Below are 20,667 nucleotides of genomic sequence, written 5' to 3' on the forward strand. Positions count from 1 at the left end.
TCTGCACGAGATTGATAAACTGCCATATTACTCTGACACAAAGCCACATATGTGCCCTAATTATATTTTCAATATACTGAAATACATTTTACATGTGAATGTCTGTTGGTAATGGCACCATATATGCCAGCCCCATTTTCAATAGCCCTCTATGTAGGTAACAAATTTATGAGCAGAAAATATTTTTCTGCTTGCAAAGTGACCTTAATCTTTGCCATTTTCATCCCAAATTCAGCAGGTTTCTTCCTTACAAGGTTGCATCTAGGGTTAAGTAAAGAAAGTATTTGGGCTCATTCCCTTTAATTTGATAAAAGTGGGGCCAATTTGGTGTGAGTTGGGGCCTCATAATGAATCACAAGAAAATGAAAGTAGAACAAGCGTGCTATAATGTTTTCCTTTTGTTCTAAAATTGGTGTTGAATTAAAATGAAAATCCATATTCTCTTTATTTATCTCACATTTTAAGGGATTTTTGTTTTACACTTTCCTGTAAAAGACTAACCAGACTGCATTTCCACACTTTTACACCTTCCTGAAAAAGACTAACCAGACTGCATTTCCACACTTTTACACTTTCCTGTAAAAGACTAACCAGACTGCATTTCCACACTTTTACATCTTCCTGTAAAAGACTAACCAGACTGCATTTCCACACTTTTACACTTTCCTGTAAAAGACTAACCAGACTGCATTTCCACACTTTTACATTTTCCTGTAAAAGACTAACCAGTCTGCATTTCCACCATACAGTTATTTGTCCATCTTTAAGTTTTGAAGCAGCAGTTTGAACTTTGCCATCAGAGTAAAGCATGACTGACATGAAGAATCTCCAACAACTACAGGTTAGCTGACGTACAGGTGAACATCAGGTATGATGTGCTGGCATTACAATTATTAGTGTCTATGCCAGTCTTTCAATTTCATTAACAGAATGAAACAGTGTAGATTAAGTTTATCTGGCACTTTTATATGATGTCAGTCCAACAATACAAGATGTTGATCCTGGTATTTATAAATGGGGGTGGGGGAGTGTCAATGTCTTACTGCCATAGCAATCAGTGTTGTGGAGCTCTGTCTTGACAGGGGCGACAGGATTATCTGGAGAACACATTTTCAAGAATATCTTGTATAGCTGGCAGCCCATATTGACAGTATTGCACAGCTTTGTGCAGTGGTTCCTAACCTTTTTGAGTATGAGGACCCCTTCTTAACTTCAAAAGATTTAATGTGGACCTCCACATGCTAATAGTTGTAATTTAGGCTTCCTTGGACCCCAGGGGGTCTATGGTCCACAGGTTAATAACGACTGGCTTAGAGTATAATTACTTATTTTGTATTATATTTATATTGATGCCTTCCTCCTTATCAAGTAAATCCAGGCACAATGTTGTGGTTGCCTTTTTCAAACTCAGTAGACTGCCATTACAGTTCTTTGAAGAGTTAAAAGAGACCTAACCAAATTCGGTATTCCTTGGCTATCGACATTCTTCAACCAATTGAAAATGAGGATCCACAATTTGTACAGGGAAATAAAATGTACATCATTTATGATAATTTGCAACCAACACTGTCAATGATTATACCTGCATCGATTATAGAAATCTTCATTAAGTTTTCAACTGTTGCGGGATTTTCACAACTGTGTATCCTAGATACAATCCTGCCTTAACCCAAGTAAAAGCCACCTTCAAAATCTGTGCGAGATCTGTGAAGTAGAACTAATGTTATTGTGTGGAAACCATTTTCTTCATTCAGTCAGTGGTGTTGACGTTTGACTTCTGACCCCAAAATCAGACCTCTTCCATAACCGAAGAACAAGCCATCCACAAAGTTTGTAAAACTAATGTTATTTTGTGGAAGCCAGTTTTTACTAACTGAAATTGATCTTGACCTTTGACTACAAAATTAAAAGGGTTCATACTTACCCCAAATGCAAGCTATCCACAAAGTTTGGGAGTCATAGATGATGGACACCTCAATTTATTGTGCAGAAACCATTTGTCCTCTTCTTTTAGCCAGTGACCTTGACCTTTTCAGTCCAATTGATAGTGTTTTTCCTTACCCCAAGTGTATGCCATCTGCAATATTTGGTAACTAATGATGTTTGAGAACTGTTATTGTGCAAATCTATTTTTAAGTCAGTGACCTTGACTGTTGACCTTTTAACTATGAAATGGAGTTCTTCCTTACCACAAGTGCAAACTATTGGTTTGGTAATTGTAGATGTGCAGAATTCTAGCTATTGTGCAGAAAACATTTTCCTCTTTTCAGTCATAATCACTTTGACCTGTGAACCCCAAATCAATAGGGTTTCTAGTTACCCCAAGACCCCAAATGCAAGCCATCCATGAAATTTGGTAACTGTAGATGTGGACGCTTTGTAAAAGAGGGAAGGATTGACTAACAGACTACACCATAAGATATGTATGACCTTATGCTTCACAGTAAATTTAAGTTTGGAGTGAGTTTATTTTTCAGAAGGGGAGCCATGATGTCTCGGTTGGTTGAGTGTCAGACTCATGATCCAAGGGTCAAGAGTTCAAAACTTTCCCAGGACAGCTTGGGCATGTCTTTGGGAAAGGCACTTAGCTCCCATTTCCTTGGCATGATATAGCCAATAAGGTGTTAAAAGTGTCATTAAAACCCCTCAAAACCCAATTATTTTCCATGACTCCCTTTTACCCTGTGAACCAATTCCAAACCAAAAATGTGCCCATAGAATAGCATGTGATATTATTCCAAAGTACTGACTTTAAGAACAATGGTAATCATAACCATCATGTGACATTTAGTGAATTCGACCTGCTGTCTTGAAACCGAATACTTCCAAAAAACAATGCAGCTGTTACATTTAACACATTAACCCCTGGAGGTTTTTGTCGTTTTCGCATGAAATTCGAGTAGGAAATGCATTTTGAAAGCTATTTCTGAATACATCCTAATACATCAACTTCCAGGTGATTTTCAAATAACCTAATGCCTAGCTGTGATAGAAACATCGTTTTTCATTGGCTATTTGGCTCACGCATGAGCAGAAGGGTAAAAGGTTGTTTTGTTTTGCTTAACTGACCCATTATTTTCGTCTCAAGACCACTATTTATTCCAAATGCCCATCTTATCCTACTTTTTGCAAAGGTTCATCTGTCTGTTTGCAGTTCATACCAGTCTGCCTTAGATCAGGCCATAAAGTCTAAAATCCAGACACAAAATCGGATTCTGACCACGGACAAATTTTGGGTGGAAAAAAATCGGGTCCAAAAACTTAGGTTTTTCCCTCTGTATTTTGTAGTGCAACTAGAACTTCCAGATTATTTGGTATCATTGTAGAGCTACGACTGTCTACCTTTCTATAATACCACCCACTTTAGCATATCATGCATGACCTTGATGCTACAGAGCTCAGCAGTAGGCTACTACCTCCTGCCATGTAAACTCGTCGGCAGGGGTTAATGTGTTAAGATAATGTGGCCTTTTGAAACTGTAATAGAGCAATCAGCTGAAACTACAGCAATTGCTGAGTTTAAAAGTCAATTATGTCCCTGTAAATCTTCATCTGAATGCACAAATATTTTCATTACTGAATATTTCCAAATATAATGGTGTTGGTGAGTGGGTGCAATCATGTGAACATTATTTGTTAAAAGTGCAAATTATGAAGAAAAAAAAAGTTTTTCATAAATTTGTCTTATTATGGCAATTACAAGTGGAGGTGGGTGGGCTTATCAACAGATAGATATGGACATGTCCTTTCACTATCTAAACTTAAATGAATGCTTTCTAAACATAATCTTTTTGATGACATCTTTAAGACTACTGAACGAATGTATAACAGACTGCATCATTAAAAGGGAAGAGAGCATCAGTAATTATCTAAGTATTGGATGTTAATGTAGCAATAGTCATTGACTGTTGTACAATATTCTGGAATAAAGTAGAATTCTGGACTGGAAAATTCCACTCATCTGCTCATATACATTCATGAGTTGTGGCTGAAGAAGGGTAAATCACTTGTTCAGTTTAATAAGCATCGTTTAGCAGAAATCACTTAATTTGTATGATGAGCAATAATGATGAAGGACGAGTAAAAGTTCAAAGTCATTTGCCCTGCAGGATAAGTAAAAATTCCAAGTAATTTGCCTTGCATGACAAGTAAAAGTTCAAAGTCATTTGCCCTGCAGGACAAGTAAAAGTTCAAAGTCATTTGCCCTGCAGGACAAGTAAAAGTTCAAAGTCATTTGCCCTGCAGGACAAATAAAAGTTCAAAGTCATTTGCCCTGCAGGATAAGTAAAAATTCAAAGTCATTTGCCCTGCAGGACAAGTAAATGTTCCAAGTCATTTGCCCTGCAGGACAAGTAAACGTTCAAAGTCATTTGCCCTGCAGGACAAGTAAAAGTTCAAAGTCATTTGCCCTGCAGGACAAGTAAATATTCAAAGTCATTTGCCTTTCAGGACAAGTAAAAATTCAAAGTCATTTGTCCTGCAGGACAAGTAAAATTTCAAAGTCATTAGCCCTGCATGACAAGTAAAAGTTCAAAGTCATTTGACCTGCAGAACAAGTAGCAAACCGATAACATTGTGATCTCTGCCCATTATGGCTATAGAAGATTTGCTGACATGAACTCATGTCCCTCAACCCTTCTCTGGATGGTGGTATGACAACTAATCAAACTAACTGAATACTGGCTGGTAAATCTAAATGATGACAAATTCTAATAAGATTTTCAAAAATTGATAATCAAATAGGATGATAGTAAAAATATTTAATATTTTTAAAAAAAATACAAAATACCTACTTTATGTGGAATGACAACTAAACTGAACCACTATAAAACATTCACTCTATAACAGATAAAAAGTCGTAACTTTTGTAAAGATGAGGGCAAAATGTATGTTAATCTAATCAGGTCATCCTTGTATGTGTTGCAGATAAACAAAAGAAACATTGAGCTTTCTTAAGAATACATGTAAAGTGATGTAATATCATATTTTACCGGCAAATATATTTGTTGATCATGCTTTTCACAGTGAGCCCCCATCTGATTAGCAAAACTTATTGAGACAACAAAATCTCATGATATGTTTTAATTGAGTAAATACTTGTAGAATTTCATATACTAAGATGAAAATGTTCATACGACTGTAACAATTTCAATGAATTCCATATACTATGATGAAAACATACACACGACTGTAACAATTTCGGTGAATTCCATATACTATGATGAAAACATACACACGACTGTAACAATTTCGATGAATTCCATATACTATGATGAAAACATACACACGACTAACAACTTCAATGAATTCCATATACTATGATGAAAACAGTTATACGACTGTAACAATTTCAATGAATTCCATATACTATGATGAAAACGTTCATACGACTGTAACAATTTCAATGAATTCCATATACTATGATGAAAACGTTCATACGACTGTAACAATTTCAATAATTTTCATGAAAATAAAATATTCTGCATGACCATGAACTCTAATGACCTTAGTAGAATCAAATGTCATAATCATTTATGGAGGGAAAAAAATGATCAAAAATTATTAGGTTTATTTTAATATTCAGTGTAATAAATGTGTTTTACATCGTAGCTTTAGTCCAGAAGACCTATTTTTTCTCATGCATCAATGACTTCAGGGGCAATATCTCCCTCATCTTAAAGGAAATGCTTGAATTTGAAGGCTGTGTAATAAACCACTTTCCTTGTAATAATCCATTTGGCATACTGCCAGACATGTGGCATTTATTTGTCTACAGTATCAAAATATACATCAGCATATTTTTACTTCACAAACATTATGTTTTTATTCCTGCAGCACTGTATATACTCACTTATGAATCAGACTGCAAACTGCACAGACCCAGATCTGCTATTGCATAATGTGCCAGTAGATCTGGGTCTGTCCAGTTTGTTAAGAGTAATCAGTAGAACAAACAGCATAGATCTTGATTTGCAGGTTCATTATGCTACAGCAGATCAGAATCTTTGTTGCTTGCAGTTCGACTCAACTTATAATCGAGTATATATGGTAACCCATTTGGAGTACAGTCACATGAGGCGGTGTATTTATCTACAGTATCAAAATGATACAGCAGTAAGGAGTTATCTGTAAGACTTGACACTCTAAGTCCAGGACCATCATTCTCCACTAATTGGTGTACTTGATACAAAAATTAGGGGTCCAGGTGATAAAAAAGGGAGTTCCGTCCATCAGTAAAATCAATAAAACTTATTACAGCAAGTCTTAATTGTGTCTGCATTTACAGTGAGACTTTTCATTAATTCAGGTATCATTTTGATGTGGAGAAACATTCCCTTTTAATAAGCTATCACTCGTGTTAATGAGTCACACCTCTGTGAAGTTATGAGACAGAGAATAACAAAATCTGCCTAATTTTTCATTTGGTCAGGCAATGTTTCAGTTGCTGCCGGTCATTGGTATTTTATTGATTGAAGCTTTATTGATATTATCATGCCAAAGGGAAGATGCCAGCAGATATTTCCATATGCCACACATGATTAGTTTTCACAAGACAAATGTTGCCTGCTTAACATATCAAATGACTATCTGAAGTGTCTCTGCTGATTCCCACCAACTTTCAAACAATGTATGCTGTTGTAATCTATTTGGGGTAATGACCTTGAGCTGTACTAATTCTTTTGGACAATCAGCAACCTTCCTTTCCTAGCACCCATGTGTTGCTCTCAACAATGGAGGTTTGAATAAAATGGATCATTTTTATGATTTAATATGGAAGTTGGTGGCAAATGAGACAGAATTCGTTCAAATGCAAGTTACTGAAATTTGTTTCGTGAAAAGTAGTTACAATAAATACAGACAGTCAAGTTTACTTTGTCCTGAAAGTGCATTAATAAAGAGTCTTGAAAATACTGGTGATGAAGGGTGAGCAGAACAACATCTAACCATCAGTGGCGAGTAAAACAACATCTAACAGTCAGTAGCAAGTTCCCACTGGGTCAGTGACTCTTGCTGGAGTCCACCCGCCCCCCAGCTTCTACCACCACCAGCTATACTGGCCAACATGCATGGCCAATCTTGGGCTGAGAAATGGTATTAAATCCAAAAGAACAATATTATCTGACCAGATGAAATCAAATATTTTGACATTCTCCATCTCTTAGCTTCATCTATTACTTTCTCTTAACTTCTTCGATAGCTAACTGATAAAAATATGTGATGACTCACTGGAAAGGAAAATGCCGAAAGGTTTCACTGTAAATGCAAATACCACTAAGAAATGAATGGCTATATGTGCAACGGCAGTTTTTAGAGTTACAAACCTTGTGCTTATCTAAGGAGCCATGTAATAGAACATATTTTCATAATTTTGTCCCATAAGAATCAAGCCTGATTGAGGTACCTGTGGTTCTGTCACAAAATCCTAAGCTGTGAGTGGAGAATCGTATCGTGTTGAGTATAACGAGGACAGGGATGAGTAGCTCTTGCAATTCATTTGTCCCTGGGACAAGTGCTTGGGAACTTTTTCCTGAGCCCTGATTTATACTGTTCACTGACAAAGAACTTTGTTGTACAGTGTACTAATATTCTAAGTTTTGAAACATCATTGTATATACTAGCTTATGAGACCAACTGCAAACTGAATAGATCCAGATCTGCCATCGCATAACGTACTGGCAGATATGGGTCTGTGCAATTTGTTAAGAGTATTCAGTAGAAGAAACACCATAGACCCTGATATGCAGGTGCAATATGATATGGCAAAAAAGGATCTTTGTTTGCAGTTGGACTCAACTTATAAGCATGTACACATGGTAACATGTCTAAGGCTAATAACTTACCGTGTAAGTCCCTATTATTATCCCAATGCATTTTTAAAAACCATAGGAATAGTACCATACCCTCTGTCCACTATCACATCTACTAATCCTCTTAGTGACAGTTATGCTGTCTAGGTGGTAACCATCTGCATGAGGGATGCCACCATTGGTTCCAACTTTATGGGGTCCCAAGGAGGGGGTCAAAGGTAAAATGTACCCCAAAAACACATGTAATTACATTGACATTTTCAAATCTGTTACTGAACTTCATGCATTAGGATGCATCTTACAATTAATAAAGTTTGCATTATGACCACCCTGGGTGGGGGTGCATTGGATGGCAGCATCTGGATCTGCATTTTGCTATGATTATTATTATTATTATTATTATTATTAAAGACTTTGAAATCTTAGAATATATTGCTAAAAACTTAAAACCATAGACTCCATGTATTTTTGTAACTCAAAATATTTATGTCATCTCAATTTATTTATATTCACAACATCAAACATTTCTTGAGAGACTGTTCTAATTTGTGTCAGATCTAAAATGGGGATGAATTATTTAAGGAATAGCTGTCCCTGGCAAATTAATCAACTCATGCTTTTGCATTTATCATGCTGAATGACTGTTTTGTTGATTGATTCACATCGTGATATACATGCATTTCTTCATACATATGAAGAAATGCACTAAAACATATCCTTGCTTATTTTACATGCAAACTGATTGGATCCCCTCAATATCTTTTATATTTTTGTCAATTATCTTTAATTATACATGTACTTTATGAGAGAAATACAAAATCATTTCACACAATTTTCTTAATTTATTATTATTTACTTGTTAGTCATATATCTTGCAGCAATATCTGTCACTGAAGTGTTACACCAAACTTCTGATCTGACGAGTCACATGGAGTGTGCTAGATCTAAACCTCTGCATAATACTGAGGTACACTTTATGACATTAACATGTACTTTAATGAATATGCACATGTGATATTAATTTGTGTACAGGATCCAATTAGGAGTTTCTGATGACTATGTAGAATAACTTTGACTCTCCGACAGTGACAATTAGGGGTGGTGGGGAGACCTGTAGTGTTAATTACCAGACTATTTTTGACAGACAAACCATCAGGCACAATATGCCAAGAATAGATCCTCATAAAAAGACTGCAGTGTCCAAAAATAAATTTAATCATTTTTGAACCATCAATGATACATATGCACTTTTTATCTTTAATGCAATTCCTATAACTTCGTCATAGATTACTTTTTTATAATCATTCAGTTTCAACAGCCTCAAACTATCGGATTACATTGCAGTTAGTAATGACGTATCATTGTGTCTTATGATGTCAGTGAAGCTGTTATGATACAATAACAATCATGGGCTTGTAGGTAGTTCAAAATGGCTGCTATTAAAATCTGGCATTTTTTCTAGCATGTGAAGGAAAAAGTGGATGATGATCTGAGTGAAAGTAGATCCAGATATGCCAATGCAAAATGTTTTGCTAAGTCAGTGTCTTCACTCTTTGACTGAAATCATGATCAAAATAAATTCTCAAAAAGTAGAATTGTTTGTTTTCGTGTGCACATTATACTTGGTATTAATAGATTTATATGTATGTAACAGCTTACCTCTTGTCTGTAGATAAACGCCAAGACACCTATGGTAACCTGGGCAAGGAAGCATGTCACTGTCATCACCAAAAACTGTAAAATAAAGAATGTGCAAGAAACTTATCAGTTAAGTTTCTAAGGTAACACCAAAACAGACTTTTCAAACTTAACATTTGACAAATAATTTCTTTTAGCATCAATTACCAGTTTTGGTTTTGATTATTTGAAGTTTTATGTCACGGAAACACAAGTAGGTAGCTGCCCAGTGCTGATACAATAGTAGGATTTGAATCAACAAGCTTAAGGTCACAAGTAAAGTGTGACCCCGCTATAACACAGTAGTTGGGGTCCATAGAACCTGACCATGTTATAAACAACCAGGTCAGAAAGCTGAAGAAAATTATGCATTTACCTAAAACAGTGCGGGTGGGCTGGGGCAGTAATAAAAGCGGGGGGAAAAAAATAAGTGCTTTTAATTAAATGAAGACAAGCTAGTCTGACAAACACCTGTATATTGACATTACTTTAAGTATTGTACTTGTATATAATAAATCCAGGAATTAAAGTATAGATCACATTACAAACTTCATATATAACTCACCTCCTGTTAAAAACACAAATAACACGTATTTTATATTTTAAAAAATGGTAGTCCTAGTTTTTATCTATATCTGAGTGTCACTTAACAATTCACTACAACTGTTGCAAGTAGCACAGGGCTTCAACTATTGACATGCTACATGTACATGTACTTAAATTGGCCTGGATTTTGGTCAGCTGGAGACAGTACCATCTTGCCGAGGGTACCCAGAGGATAAGGCTATTGATAGGGAATGAAAACTAGAACAAATTAAAAAGTTTAACAAACATCTTTGCAAGATATCCCAACTTCAATTAACTTGACGGCCATATATCTATGGTTTCAAAGATGGAAATTTAATCTGCATTTTTTTGCCACCATTGCTAGTGACCGTAAACAAAAATGAAACTTTCATGGCATAAACAGGGGTTGCAGTCACTTTGGAAAATGCAACTACCTATCAGATTCCATTGCTTTATTTAAATTTGGTGATGACTACTTGTTTTTATTGAAGACTGTAGTCGGCTTTCTTTGATGAAAGGTGCATGTGTTATTGAAGTTGCCGCTAAAAGACAGCTTTGGAGGACCAAACAGATGCTTGTTTCATATTGCTGCAGAAACATCAAACAATTGTAGAACACTGATTAAGGCTGATTTTTTTCATTTGCTTAGTATTTATACAGAACGACTGGTGCTTCAAAGGTGTGATTAGTGTGTGATTTAGATTTTTAATGTAGCTTTTAACAATTTTCCTGTCATATTGTTATGATGTCTGCAGTGTGGCAGTTTATAGTGATGTCTAGCACTGGGGCATCATGCTGCAGACATGTAGCGTCATGTCCCACCCAGTCACATTATCCTGACACCAGGTCGACCAGTCCTAACACTAACCTCTTAATGCTGAGCACCTAGAGAGACAGCTGTTAGTATTATTTTTAGAAGTCTTTCGTATGACTTGGCCGGGGTTTCAATCCACTACCTCCCGCATCTGGGGCGGATGCTCTAACCACTAGGCCACAAAGGTGATTAGTTTTCTTTGAAGTTTCAGTAAAACTATTTCTTCTTGGAATATTTTAAAAACAAAAGGAATTTGCTCTTGTTTGGTCGAGTGTAGCAGTTACTTTTCCTGCTTTCAAAAAGTTGGTCTATTGTTTTTACCGGTAGTCCTGGTAACATAAGTAGAGCAGCAAGTATAATCTCGATTTTTGTTGTTCTTGCTATTTTTTTGACATTTCTGGTAATGGAGTGATGCTGCCTTCCACGCATGCATCAATTTTTTTTTAAAAAAGGCCAACAGATGATGAATACAAAGGTGTTCTGTTCTGTTCTGAGTGTTCTGAATGATTTAATTCAATGAGTCAAAAGAAGAGGAATTTTACTTACCATCCACATACAGAGGTCAGTCAAAATAAATATATTAATTACTAGTGAGCAACCGATAATCTGATACTATTTCATCCTAAAGACCCATTATGAGATAGTGCCTCATCCGGTTGATCTCCGCTACGAGAAATGTTTTTGAAAAAAATGGTGAGGTCTCACTGCATACAGTACTCGAGCCAGATGTCAGGATATGAGAATTATGATGTAACAATACACTGTAAAGAAGGTTTGTCAATACGAACAAAGAATTTGTTTATTAACAATAGATAACTTCCAATACATTTTATATAAAGTTTGCGGCTTCCTTTCATGAATTTTTTCACCCCAAACCCAAGGTTGTATATATAAGTCTAGACAGTCAATAATGTGAGGCAAAAAAATCACCAGATGGTATATTTTGTCGCCAGTAAGGAACATAAATCACAATTTGCGTCACTGACGAAGCCCATCGTGATCCGTGAAAAAAAACGTTTTACACATTATTTTTCATACTTTTATGAAAAAAACAACTTTTTTTTAGTATAAGAAAAATGCATATACAGTGCAAGTGAAATTGCAAGAGCCATGCCATGATCATCTTATATTAAAATTCATACGTGATCTCTTCCCCAAAAATGATAATAAACTTTTTACATGTTACTTTTTGTACTTTTAAGAAAGAAAACAAATTTTTGTGTATGAGAAAAGTAAATGTATAGGTATATGAAATTTTGGGAGCCATGCCACAATCATGTTACATCCGAATTTATGTTATAACAGAGCATGCTATAGCTGGGTCACACTGTAGAGCATATAAATAAAAGCATCTTGAGACTGATTGTCCAAATTTTTCATCATCATTCATAACCAAAGTCCAATGGAAAACACAGGTAATATAATTATGTTTCTACCTCATACTCACAGTTATTTTAAAAGATTGTTTCATTAGATGTGACACAGTAAAAATTTGTCTTTAACTTTGTAACTACTTGGGTTCGTACAAAATCATCAAGATCTAATGAAACTCTTTTAACTGAAAAATTGTTTAAGTAATAACATACATGAATTAAAAACAGTATGAGAAGCTATAGCATAATGTGCCTGCAGATTTGGGTCTATATAGTACTACTGATTACTCATAACAAACTGCACAGACAAAGATCTGCCAGCATACTATGAGACGCCAGATCTGGGTCGGTGTAGTTTGCATTTGGACTCATCATAAAGGTAAGTATATACAGTATAGTTCTTATATGGTAAGAAGTGATTACATCTCAAATTGTAAACAACTACACAACTGGATTTGTCTAAACAAATATCAGTGATCTGCAGCGGTCTAAAGCTCTCACCATTATGGATTACTGTCATATCACTTCTGTCTGCATGGGTTTGAGTTCTGGATTCAGCTCATGTGGTTATGTGAGAAAGTTTGCCAGTAGTTTCTCGTGGGTCAGTGGTTCTTTCCGGGCTTTTCCTGGGTTCTTCTTCCACCATTTATACTGACTGCCATGTATGGCCTATATTGTGCTGAAAATGGCGTTAAACCCTACTACAACTTAACAAATATTATTCCCAATAATTTTGACTGCATAAGGAACATGCATACAGTACCTGACTTGTGCATACAGTACCTGACTTGTGCATACCTCCTGATGAGTGAACTTGGACCAGAGTTTATACTCTGCACAGAGTGTTCACTGATAATGGAACATTCTTTTCAAGAGTAGACTTTTGCTCCTTGAGACAGAGGTTTTCTTCTTTTGATCTCAATTAAAGAACTTAAGGATGTTGTACCACCAGAGAAAATCTCAGACATTTTGAGGGAGTGTGGTTTATATAACAAATTATGATCATATGTATTAAGGATTTTATACTTTTACCTTATCTTTTTTAATAAATACCTGATAGAACTTCAGCATCTTTATCTTTTATCCTGCAGTATTCCATGCGTATGTGTACATCCTTCTGTAGGGCTTATCTTCCTCAAGTTTCATATAATTCTTTTTATTTACATTTTGAAATTTAATCTGTCATCTTGTAATACACATACTTTGTGTTTACAATGATTTGGAAGGGTTCTTCTTCCTAAAATTCCTGGTACAATTGTTTATATTTACTTTTTAAAAGACTACCTTTAATAGCCATTAGTGTGATGATGTGCCATCAAACCCTAATAAATATACATACTTAATGATTTATTTACAAAATATTTTATTTCAAGGCTTTTGAGACCTTTTCTGGCCATAAACTAATTGTAAATGTATATATTTGGATCTTGCTATATTAAAATGTGAAGTTTTCCATGGGAATAAAAACACAGGGTTTCTACCCATATCAGCTCTTACCATAGAATGTGAAGTCAAACTAAGTAAATGGTTAATCTCTTACCATATGTGAAGTCAAACTGAGTAAATGGTTATTCTCTTACCATATGTAAAGTCAAACTGAGTAAATGGTTAATCTCTTACCATGTGTGAAGTCAAACTGAATAAATGGCTAATCTCTTACCATATGTGAAGCCACACTGAGTAAAGGATACATGTGAAGTCAAACTGAGAAAATAGTTAATCTCTTACCATATGTGAAGCCACACTGAGTAAAGGATACATGTGAAGTCAAGCTGAGTAAATAGTTAATCTCTTACCATATGTAAGAACACACTGAGTTAAGGATACATGCGAAGTCAAACTGAAGAATGGGTTAATCTCTTACCATATGTAAAGTCAAACTGAGTAAATGGTTAATCTCTTACCATATATAAAGTCAAACTGAGTAAATGGTTAATCTCTTACCATATGTGAAGTCAAACTGAGTAAATGGTTATTCTCTTACCATATGTAAAGTCAAACTGAGTAAATGGTTAATCTCTTACCATGTGTGAAGTCAAACTGAATAAATGGCTAATCTCTTACCATATGTGAAGCCACACTGAGTAAAGGATACATGTGAAGTCAAACTGAGAAAATAGTTAATCTCTTACCATATGTGAAGCCACACTGAGTAAAGGATACATGTGAAGTCAAGCTGAGTAAATAGTTAATCTCTTACCATATGTAAGAACACACTGAGTTAAGGATACATGCGAAGTCAAACTGAAGAATGGGTTAATCTCTTACCATATGTAAAGTCAAACTGAGTAAATGGTTAATCTCTTACCATATATAAAGTCAAACTGAGTAAATGGTTAATCTCTTAACATATGTAAAGTCAAACTGAGTAAATGGTTAATCTCTTACCATATGTGAAGTCAAACTGAGTAAATGGTTAATCTCTTACCATATGTGAAGTCAAACTAAGTATAGGGTTAATTTTGGTTATTTCAAAGCAGTGGCTATTTAAAGTGAACATAAGGTGAAACTTGTTGCTATTTACCCAAGAAGAAACCAGTATAAAACTGGATGAGTATATGTCTTAAAAAGTTGAAGCAGTTCGTCTTGGCATTGATGGAAAAAGGAACAGTTAATTGGTAATCCAAAACTTTTTCCTTCAAGGACTGTATGTTAACGATGATGATTGATTTTCTTCCTTCCAGTGTGAATCAAACTGACCCTGCAGTTTTATTTTATCTAGGATCAATACAGATTTATATATCACAGGTCCAATCTGTGTTGCCTATAATTACACTTGCTTGTAATGTTAACAACAGTTTCATATAACAGTACAATCAACAGAATCTTCAATCAAATCTGCATTATGGAAACAAATTCTTTGAGAGACACAGAAGGAATCCATTCTATAGACTGTCTCTCAATTTTGTGTAAAATGATGTGCTTATTGTTTAGCGGTTTATTTTTGTTCAGTACCAAAGTTTTGCATGTCCAATCAGAGGACATTTTTGTTTACATTAGCTGATCGCTATTTTCCAATTGACATTATTTGTGATTATTTAACTTTCTATGACAATTTCATGGAAAACTGCATTATTGTGAAAAGAGAAAACAGATAAAAAAATCCTACAAAAATAAACTATCGTGTTGTATGTAATGCAAATATATATAGTGTAAAAGTATACAGAAATAGTCAAACATTTTGATTACAGTACTGCACGTAGAATCCCAAAGATGGGGGACCATGTCCCCTTCTATCCAAATCTGAGGGACACACATCAATTTAGACCAAGGGAAATAATAATACATAGGCCATTCATAGTGCTATAAAACTGAGATAATCTTGGTTAGTTTTACCACCTTAACTTTGTCGTCTGCATTGTACTATCTTATTTTCCTTGAACACTTACATTATTGCAACAAAAGTTTTATCATGTGCCCAACTGACTCATGAAAACTTTATCTGGTCAACATGCAATGTGCATAACCATGTGATATTCATGGCATGTCCTTGGGCACGGCACTTTACACCAATTGCTCTTACAATAAATAACTTACCTGATGTGCCACAAAACATCAAATCAAATTAAACCATGCATGAACTGAACTCTCAATAAGGTGTGAATGAATTGTAGATTTTACTTCAGGTTTGAAACTAATAATATATGAACTGCATTTTCCACATTTTGACAATGTATTACGTGAATGCTTGTGTGTGTGTGTGATTTGGATGTTTAATGTAGCTTTAAAAAAATTTCAGTCATATCACTATGATGTCTGCAATGTGGCAGTTTATAGTGATGTCTACCACAGAGTCAACATGCCACAGACAGGTAGCATGATGTCCCACCCAGTCACATGATCCTGACATGAGGCCGACAAGCAAGGCAGCTGTTAGTACCAATTTTAAAAGTCTTTGGTATGACTCGACCGGGGTTAAAACCAACAACCTCCCACATCCATGGCAGATGCTCTAACCACTAGGCCACCAGAGCAGTCCTACTATGTGAATACCATACGACATAAAGTTATGACACAGAATCTTTAAGATGCTTATCATGCCTCTAAGTAAATGGCAAATGTCAACATGTGATATACTGGTTGTCAAGGTCTACGATGTTTGATGTTTGCAGTGTGTTATACATGTACAAACACAGTATGAATAAATGTATACTCACAGTTTTAAGTAGGCAAGTGTTCTCTTTGACAACCCCAACAATTCCAAACACTGCATTTACAGCAATACAAAATCCAACACAAATAAGGAAGATGACAGGAACAAAGAGATCGTTGTTCACCTCTTCATAATCCTGTCTCTGCAACTCAACCCACAGTCCTATTGATAACAAGCCAGTACCAACAAACTGAAAACATAATAAAGGCAGACGTATTAAAAATAAAAACAATGATGGATTAACATCTAACAAATTGAAAGGTACATGCACCCATACATAAACACACACATATATACTTGTTTACTGAGTTTGCAAATTTATGGATGGATGGATAAATGTATTCATCCATCCGTTTCATACATTTATATACATATAAATCAAAGCTATGATACAGAGACAGACAGACAATTGGATGTACAAGTTCATGTAGATCAGCAACATTGAGACAAATATTATAGGCACAATTTATATATGGAATATTATATTATATATGGCTTAAGAAATTAAAGATCATCCAAACAGATCACTGGGTAATTCTGTAAAGGATTAGGACACTATGTACAATTGTTACTCTACACCACCACTACCACCATCCTAAAACCCCTTACCCTAAGAATTTTGGAAAGTCACAGGAGAAAGCTGAAAATAGTTTTCCCCTGCACTCCATTATAATGACCATAGCTCTTCTTGTCCCATCAAGCATGCATATTTGCCACCTATGTATTCATGTTGAAGCTTGATATAAAAGGGCAAAAGTGTGTTCATAGGGCTGAGAAATGTGACATATTGAAAATGATGTAAGATCCTCTGCTCACAAGTAACAATGAATACTAAAAATGCAGCTTGTAGGTTAATTAAATCACTTCTATCATACCTTGTTTTAAAAAGGAGTATATTTAATTTGTATTATGTGCTTGACCTTGGTCCATAACAGGGTAGAGGTTTGGCCTTCCTGACTATTCTCATGTTTTTAAGTTATAAATAAGTTGTTTACTGATATTTGAGTTCAAGGTCTATCCTTATTTACAAACTTGGAATATTCTGGAAGAGAACGTAACCCACATCCTGCTCATTTATTGTGTCCTAGGTTTTAATATATGGTTGTGGTAAAAAAAAAATTATTCCTGTTTTAAGTTCAGTCTGTGGAATCGTTTTCAGTTGTGATCAGATATAATTTGAAAGGAACTGTTTATTAAAAAAATTATTCATTGGAATTATAATATACTCACTTACTTATTTGGACCGAGAGGCTATTTTGGGATTATTGTGAATTCATTCAGACATTATGGATTATATCATTGTGATACATCAAGACTGTCAGCACATCAACTGTTCAAGACTATGGGTACATCAGCAAATTCAATACTGGAATTCATTGGGACCACATTGTTCTTTTGGACTTGTGATAGAACCTTTGGGATTATTTGCAATTTAATTCACACTACTTTAAGTTCCTTTTAAATTTTCATTCTGTAACTTAAGAGAAATAAATTATTTGTTAATGTTAATTAACTTCTTGGTCTTGCTTTTCTCTGTTACATAACAATTTTTTAAAGCTTTAAAGCTGTTGAGACACATTTTTCAAATTATGTTCTATTTTGCAATCATTTTTGAATGAGCAATCTCCTGACAGATATAAAAAAATACATTTTATACTTATGACATCAGATTCATATTCACAAATAAATACTAAGATTGTCAAGTGTCATGGAATGTTATCATAAAACATTAAATTATAATGTCCATATTTAACTATGTTACATCATATGTAAGCAGCGTAGCTTTGATGATTTTATTTTGTAACACCATAATGACTGGAACCTAATGCTTTTATAAAGAACATATCATACAAGTTGTACCTTTCAGAATGAAAAAGATCAAGAGAACAGTGTTCAATGATATTTTACTAAAATTATTTTAGTGATATTATTTTATTCTGTAATCTATTAGTTTTTAACACTTAATGGCAATTTTTCTTAGCTACATGTAAGTAGAATATATAATTGAATTTACAAATGTACTCTGCCCCAAAATTTTGGTCCATTAGGACCCTTTTGGAAATAAGTTTTTTTTTATATATAAACTTTTATGATTCAACCTTGGTAGATAATACATTTTTACATTTGTTTTACAACTGTTCATTATGTATTTACATGTACATACTGTGTCAATGTTATTTGATTGTTATATGTAGTACTAGTAGTGTTATTTGCTGATCCTACATATATACATTATTCTTTTTTTTCTTCTTCTTCTTCTTATTGCATCCAAACATATAATTTAGTAAGACAACTATAGCCCAAATGAAATTTTGTAATAAATTCATGTATAAAACTGTACTTATCTTATATTCTTACATTAAATTAATATTACTCCTACACTATATTATCTGAAAATCGATTGTATTTTTTTCTTTCTTCTTCTTTTATTCATAACCTGTAACTTTATTACATATTCAAGGTGGATATTCAATGCATCTCTCGAGCATGTAAATTCTTTGGATAATAAACTCCAGGGTAGTATTTACACCTACACCGATAAAGAAGCAGCTGCCTGCAATGCAATCAACACTGACATTAAAAGGCAATGGCTTGGACAATTAATTGCACACTTTATGTAATCAAGGATTAAGCGACAGTAGTATAACGGTATATTCAACATCTAAATTTCAAGCGATACTAAGTGTCTGTCCCGACAAATACTGACTAAACTTGTGACCCAGCTATACAATTACTGCGGATGCTGTCGTTCTGTTCGGCATATTAACTTGGCATTGCAAAACTTAATGAAACAAACTGTTAACGAAATTGATTCAACTTACCAAATACAGAACAGCGTAAATAAACAAAAACAATTTGTTGCAGCTATATCCCGACCACTCACACCATGGTCTCTGCGGATGAGTAGGTGCTTTTGGCGGCTTTTGTTCTGTGTTTAGCATTCTCTCTCCATCGAAATCTACCGCCATTTCTGCAATCCTTTCGCATTGATGCTGTCCTGACCCGGAAATGTCAATGTTAAGTTATTTATAAACGACCAAGTGGTATATAGTCACATGTTAGTCATGTGACTGCTTGCTAATCTTATATTGAGTTTGCACCTCTGGCAATACCTCTGTTTCAAAAGTTACATCTGTGATAATGGAGGGGTGGATATTTGCTCTTGTGATAATTATTGGTGCTGTTTCAGGTAAATTTTTGTTAATGATTTTCCCTTTCATTAAATGTAGGGAATAAAGGTAATGTGTTCTGTATGATTGACATTTCTGGTATTTAATATTTAACAAATTTAAGTTTTTAATGGAAAGAAAAGTATATTTGCATCAAAAATATAGTAAGGATGAATATACTTACAGTTTTCATCTTATAACTTTTCTTTAATGTCTCAGCTTAAACTACATTCCAGGGACATATATTAATTATAACCACTGGAAAAGATAGGATTGTATTAATGTTCAGAGAAAAGTTAAAAATGAAAAACTGGGCATTTTATTAATTATCATATATATATATATATATATATATATATATATATATATATATATATATATATATATATATATATATATACATACATATATATATATATATATATATATATATATATATATATATATATATATATATATATATATATATATATATATTGAAATGTTATGCCATCATCCATTCCTGCTTAAAGAATTTGATGAAAATAACTTTTGTTTAAAGTTTGAATGTCATGTCTGTGTGAAAAATGTATTTCCCTGATACGTATTCTTATTAAAAAAATCTGTAGTATGATTATGCCTTGAAAGAGTTTTTTTTTATATAGATTGCACTATGTAATTAATATGTCAATAACATTAATATATCAGTTTTGGTTTCATGCCTTTTTCTTTTATTTTGTATTTTTTAATTATATGACAAAAATGGAAAATACTAACCATGCAGGGTTTTTCCTTGGCTGTTTTGGCACCATTTGGCCCTGTTCCCAGTAAAAAAAATATTTTCCAACTTTTACTTGGAAAACTCAATTGAGAGGAGCCAGGGTTTGATTCAGATAGACAAAAATACAAACATATTTTTTCTCCATTTGCATTTCTAAACAGAAAACAATAAAGAATTAATAAAAATAAAAAGTCAGTATTTGGTTTTGTTATCTTATGGGAAAGTGTCAAATACTTTGCCAAGCTGGACTGTACATTATTATCCTTTGGCCCACTTTACAACTATGCTTACCAACTACTTTATTGCTTTAAATCATAATGTTCATAGCTTGTTAATGCACATTCA

At 34.2% G+C, this 20,667-nt stretch overlaps 2 protein-coding genes across 6 annotated transcripts in view; one reads left to right on the plus strand and one right to left on the minus strand.

The window, feature by feature from the left end:
• The window catches only part of LOC149805900 (tetraspanin-15-like), a 75,815-nt gene extending 56,328 nt beyond the window's left edge, over window positions 1-19,487 (minus strand). The window contains exons 1-3 of the mRNA XM_089950663.1: window positions 19,215-19,487; window positions 16,397-16,582; window positions 9,468-9,542 (exon numbers count right to left, since the gene is read on the minus strand). Coding sequence (XP_089806789.1) covers window positions 9,468-9,542; window positions 16,397-16,582; window positions 19,215-19,361 — 408 coding nt within the window. The 5' untranslated portion in view covers window positions 19,362-19,487. The remainder of the gene's footprint in view (window positions 1-9,467; window positions 9,543-16,396; window positions 16,583-19,214) is intronic.
• The window catches only part of LOC149805901 (uncharacterized), a 132,155-nt gene continuing 130,929 nt past the window's right edge, over window positions 19,442-20,667 (plus strand). For 4 of the 5 annotated variants that reach the window (XM_089950658.1, XM_089950660.1, XM_089950661.1 and 1 more), the window contains exon 1: window positions 19,443-19,582. In XM_089950658.1, coding sequence (XP_089806784.1) covers window positions 19,534-19,582 — 49 coding nt within the window. In that variant the 5' untranslated portion in view covers window positions 19,443-19,533. Of the gene's footprint in view, window positions 19,583-20,667 lie in introns of all 5 variants that reach the window. The other variant, XM_089950659.1, reaches the window with a different exon arrangement.

Source organism: Sinohyriopsis cumingii, chromosome 2 (genome assembly GCF_028554795.1).
Source record: "Sinohyriopsis cumingii isolate HCF-2022 chromosome 2, ASM2855479v2, whole genome shotgun sequence".
Classification (NCBI taxonomy): Eukaryota; Metazoa; Mollusca; class Bivalvia; order Unionida; family Unionidae; genus Sinohyriopsis; species Sinohyriopsis cumingii.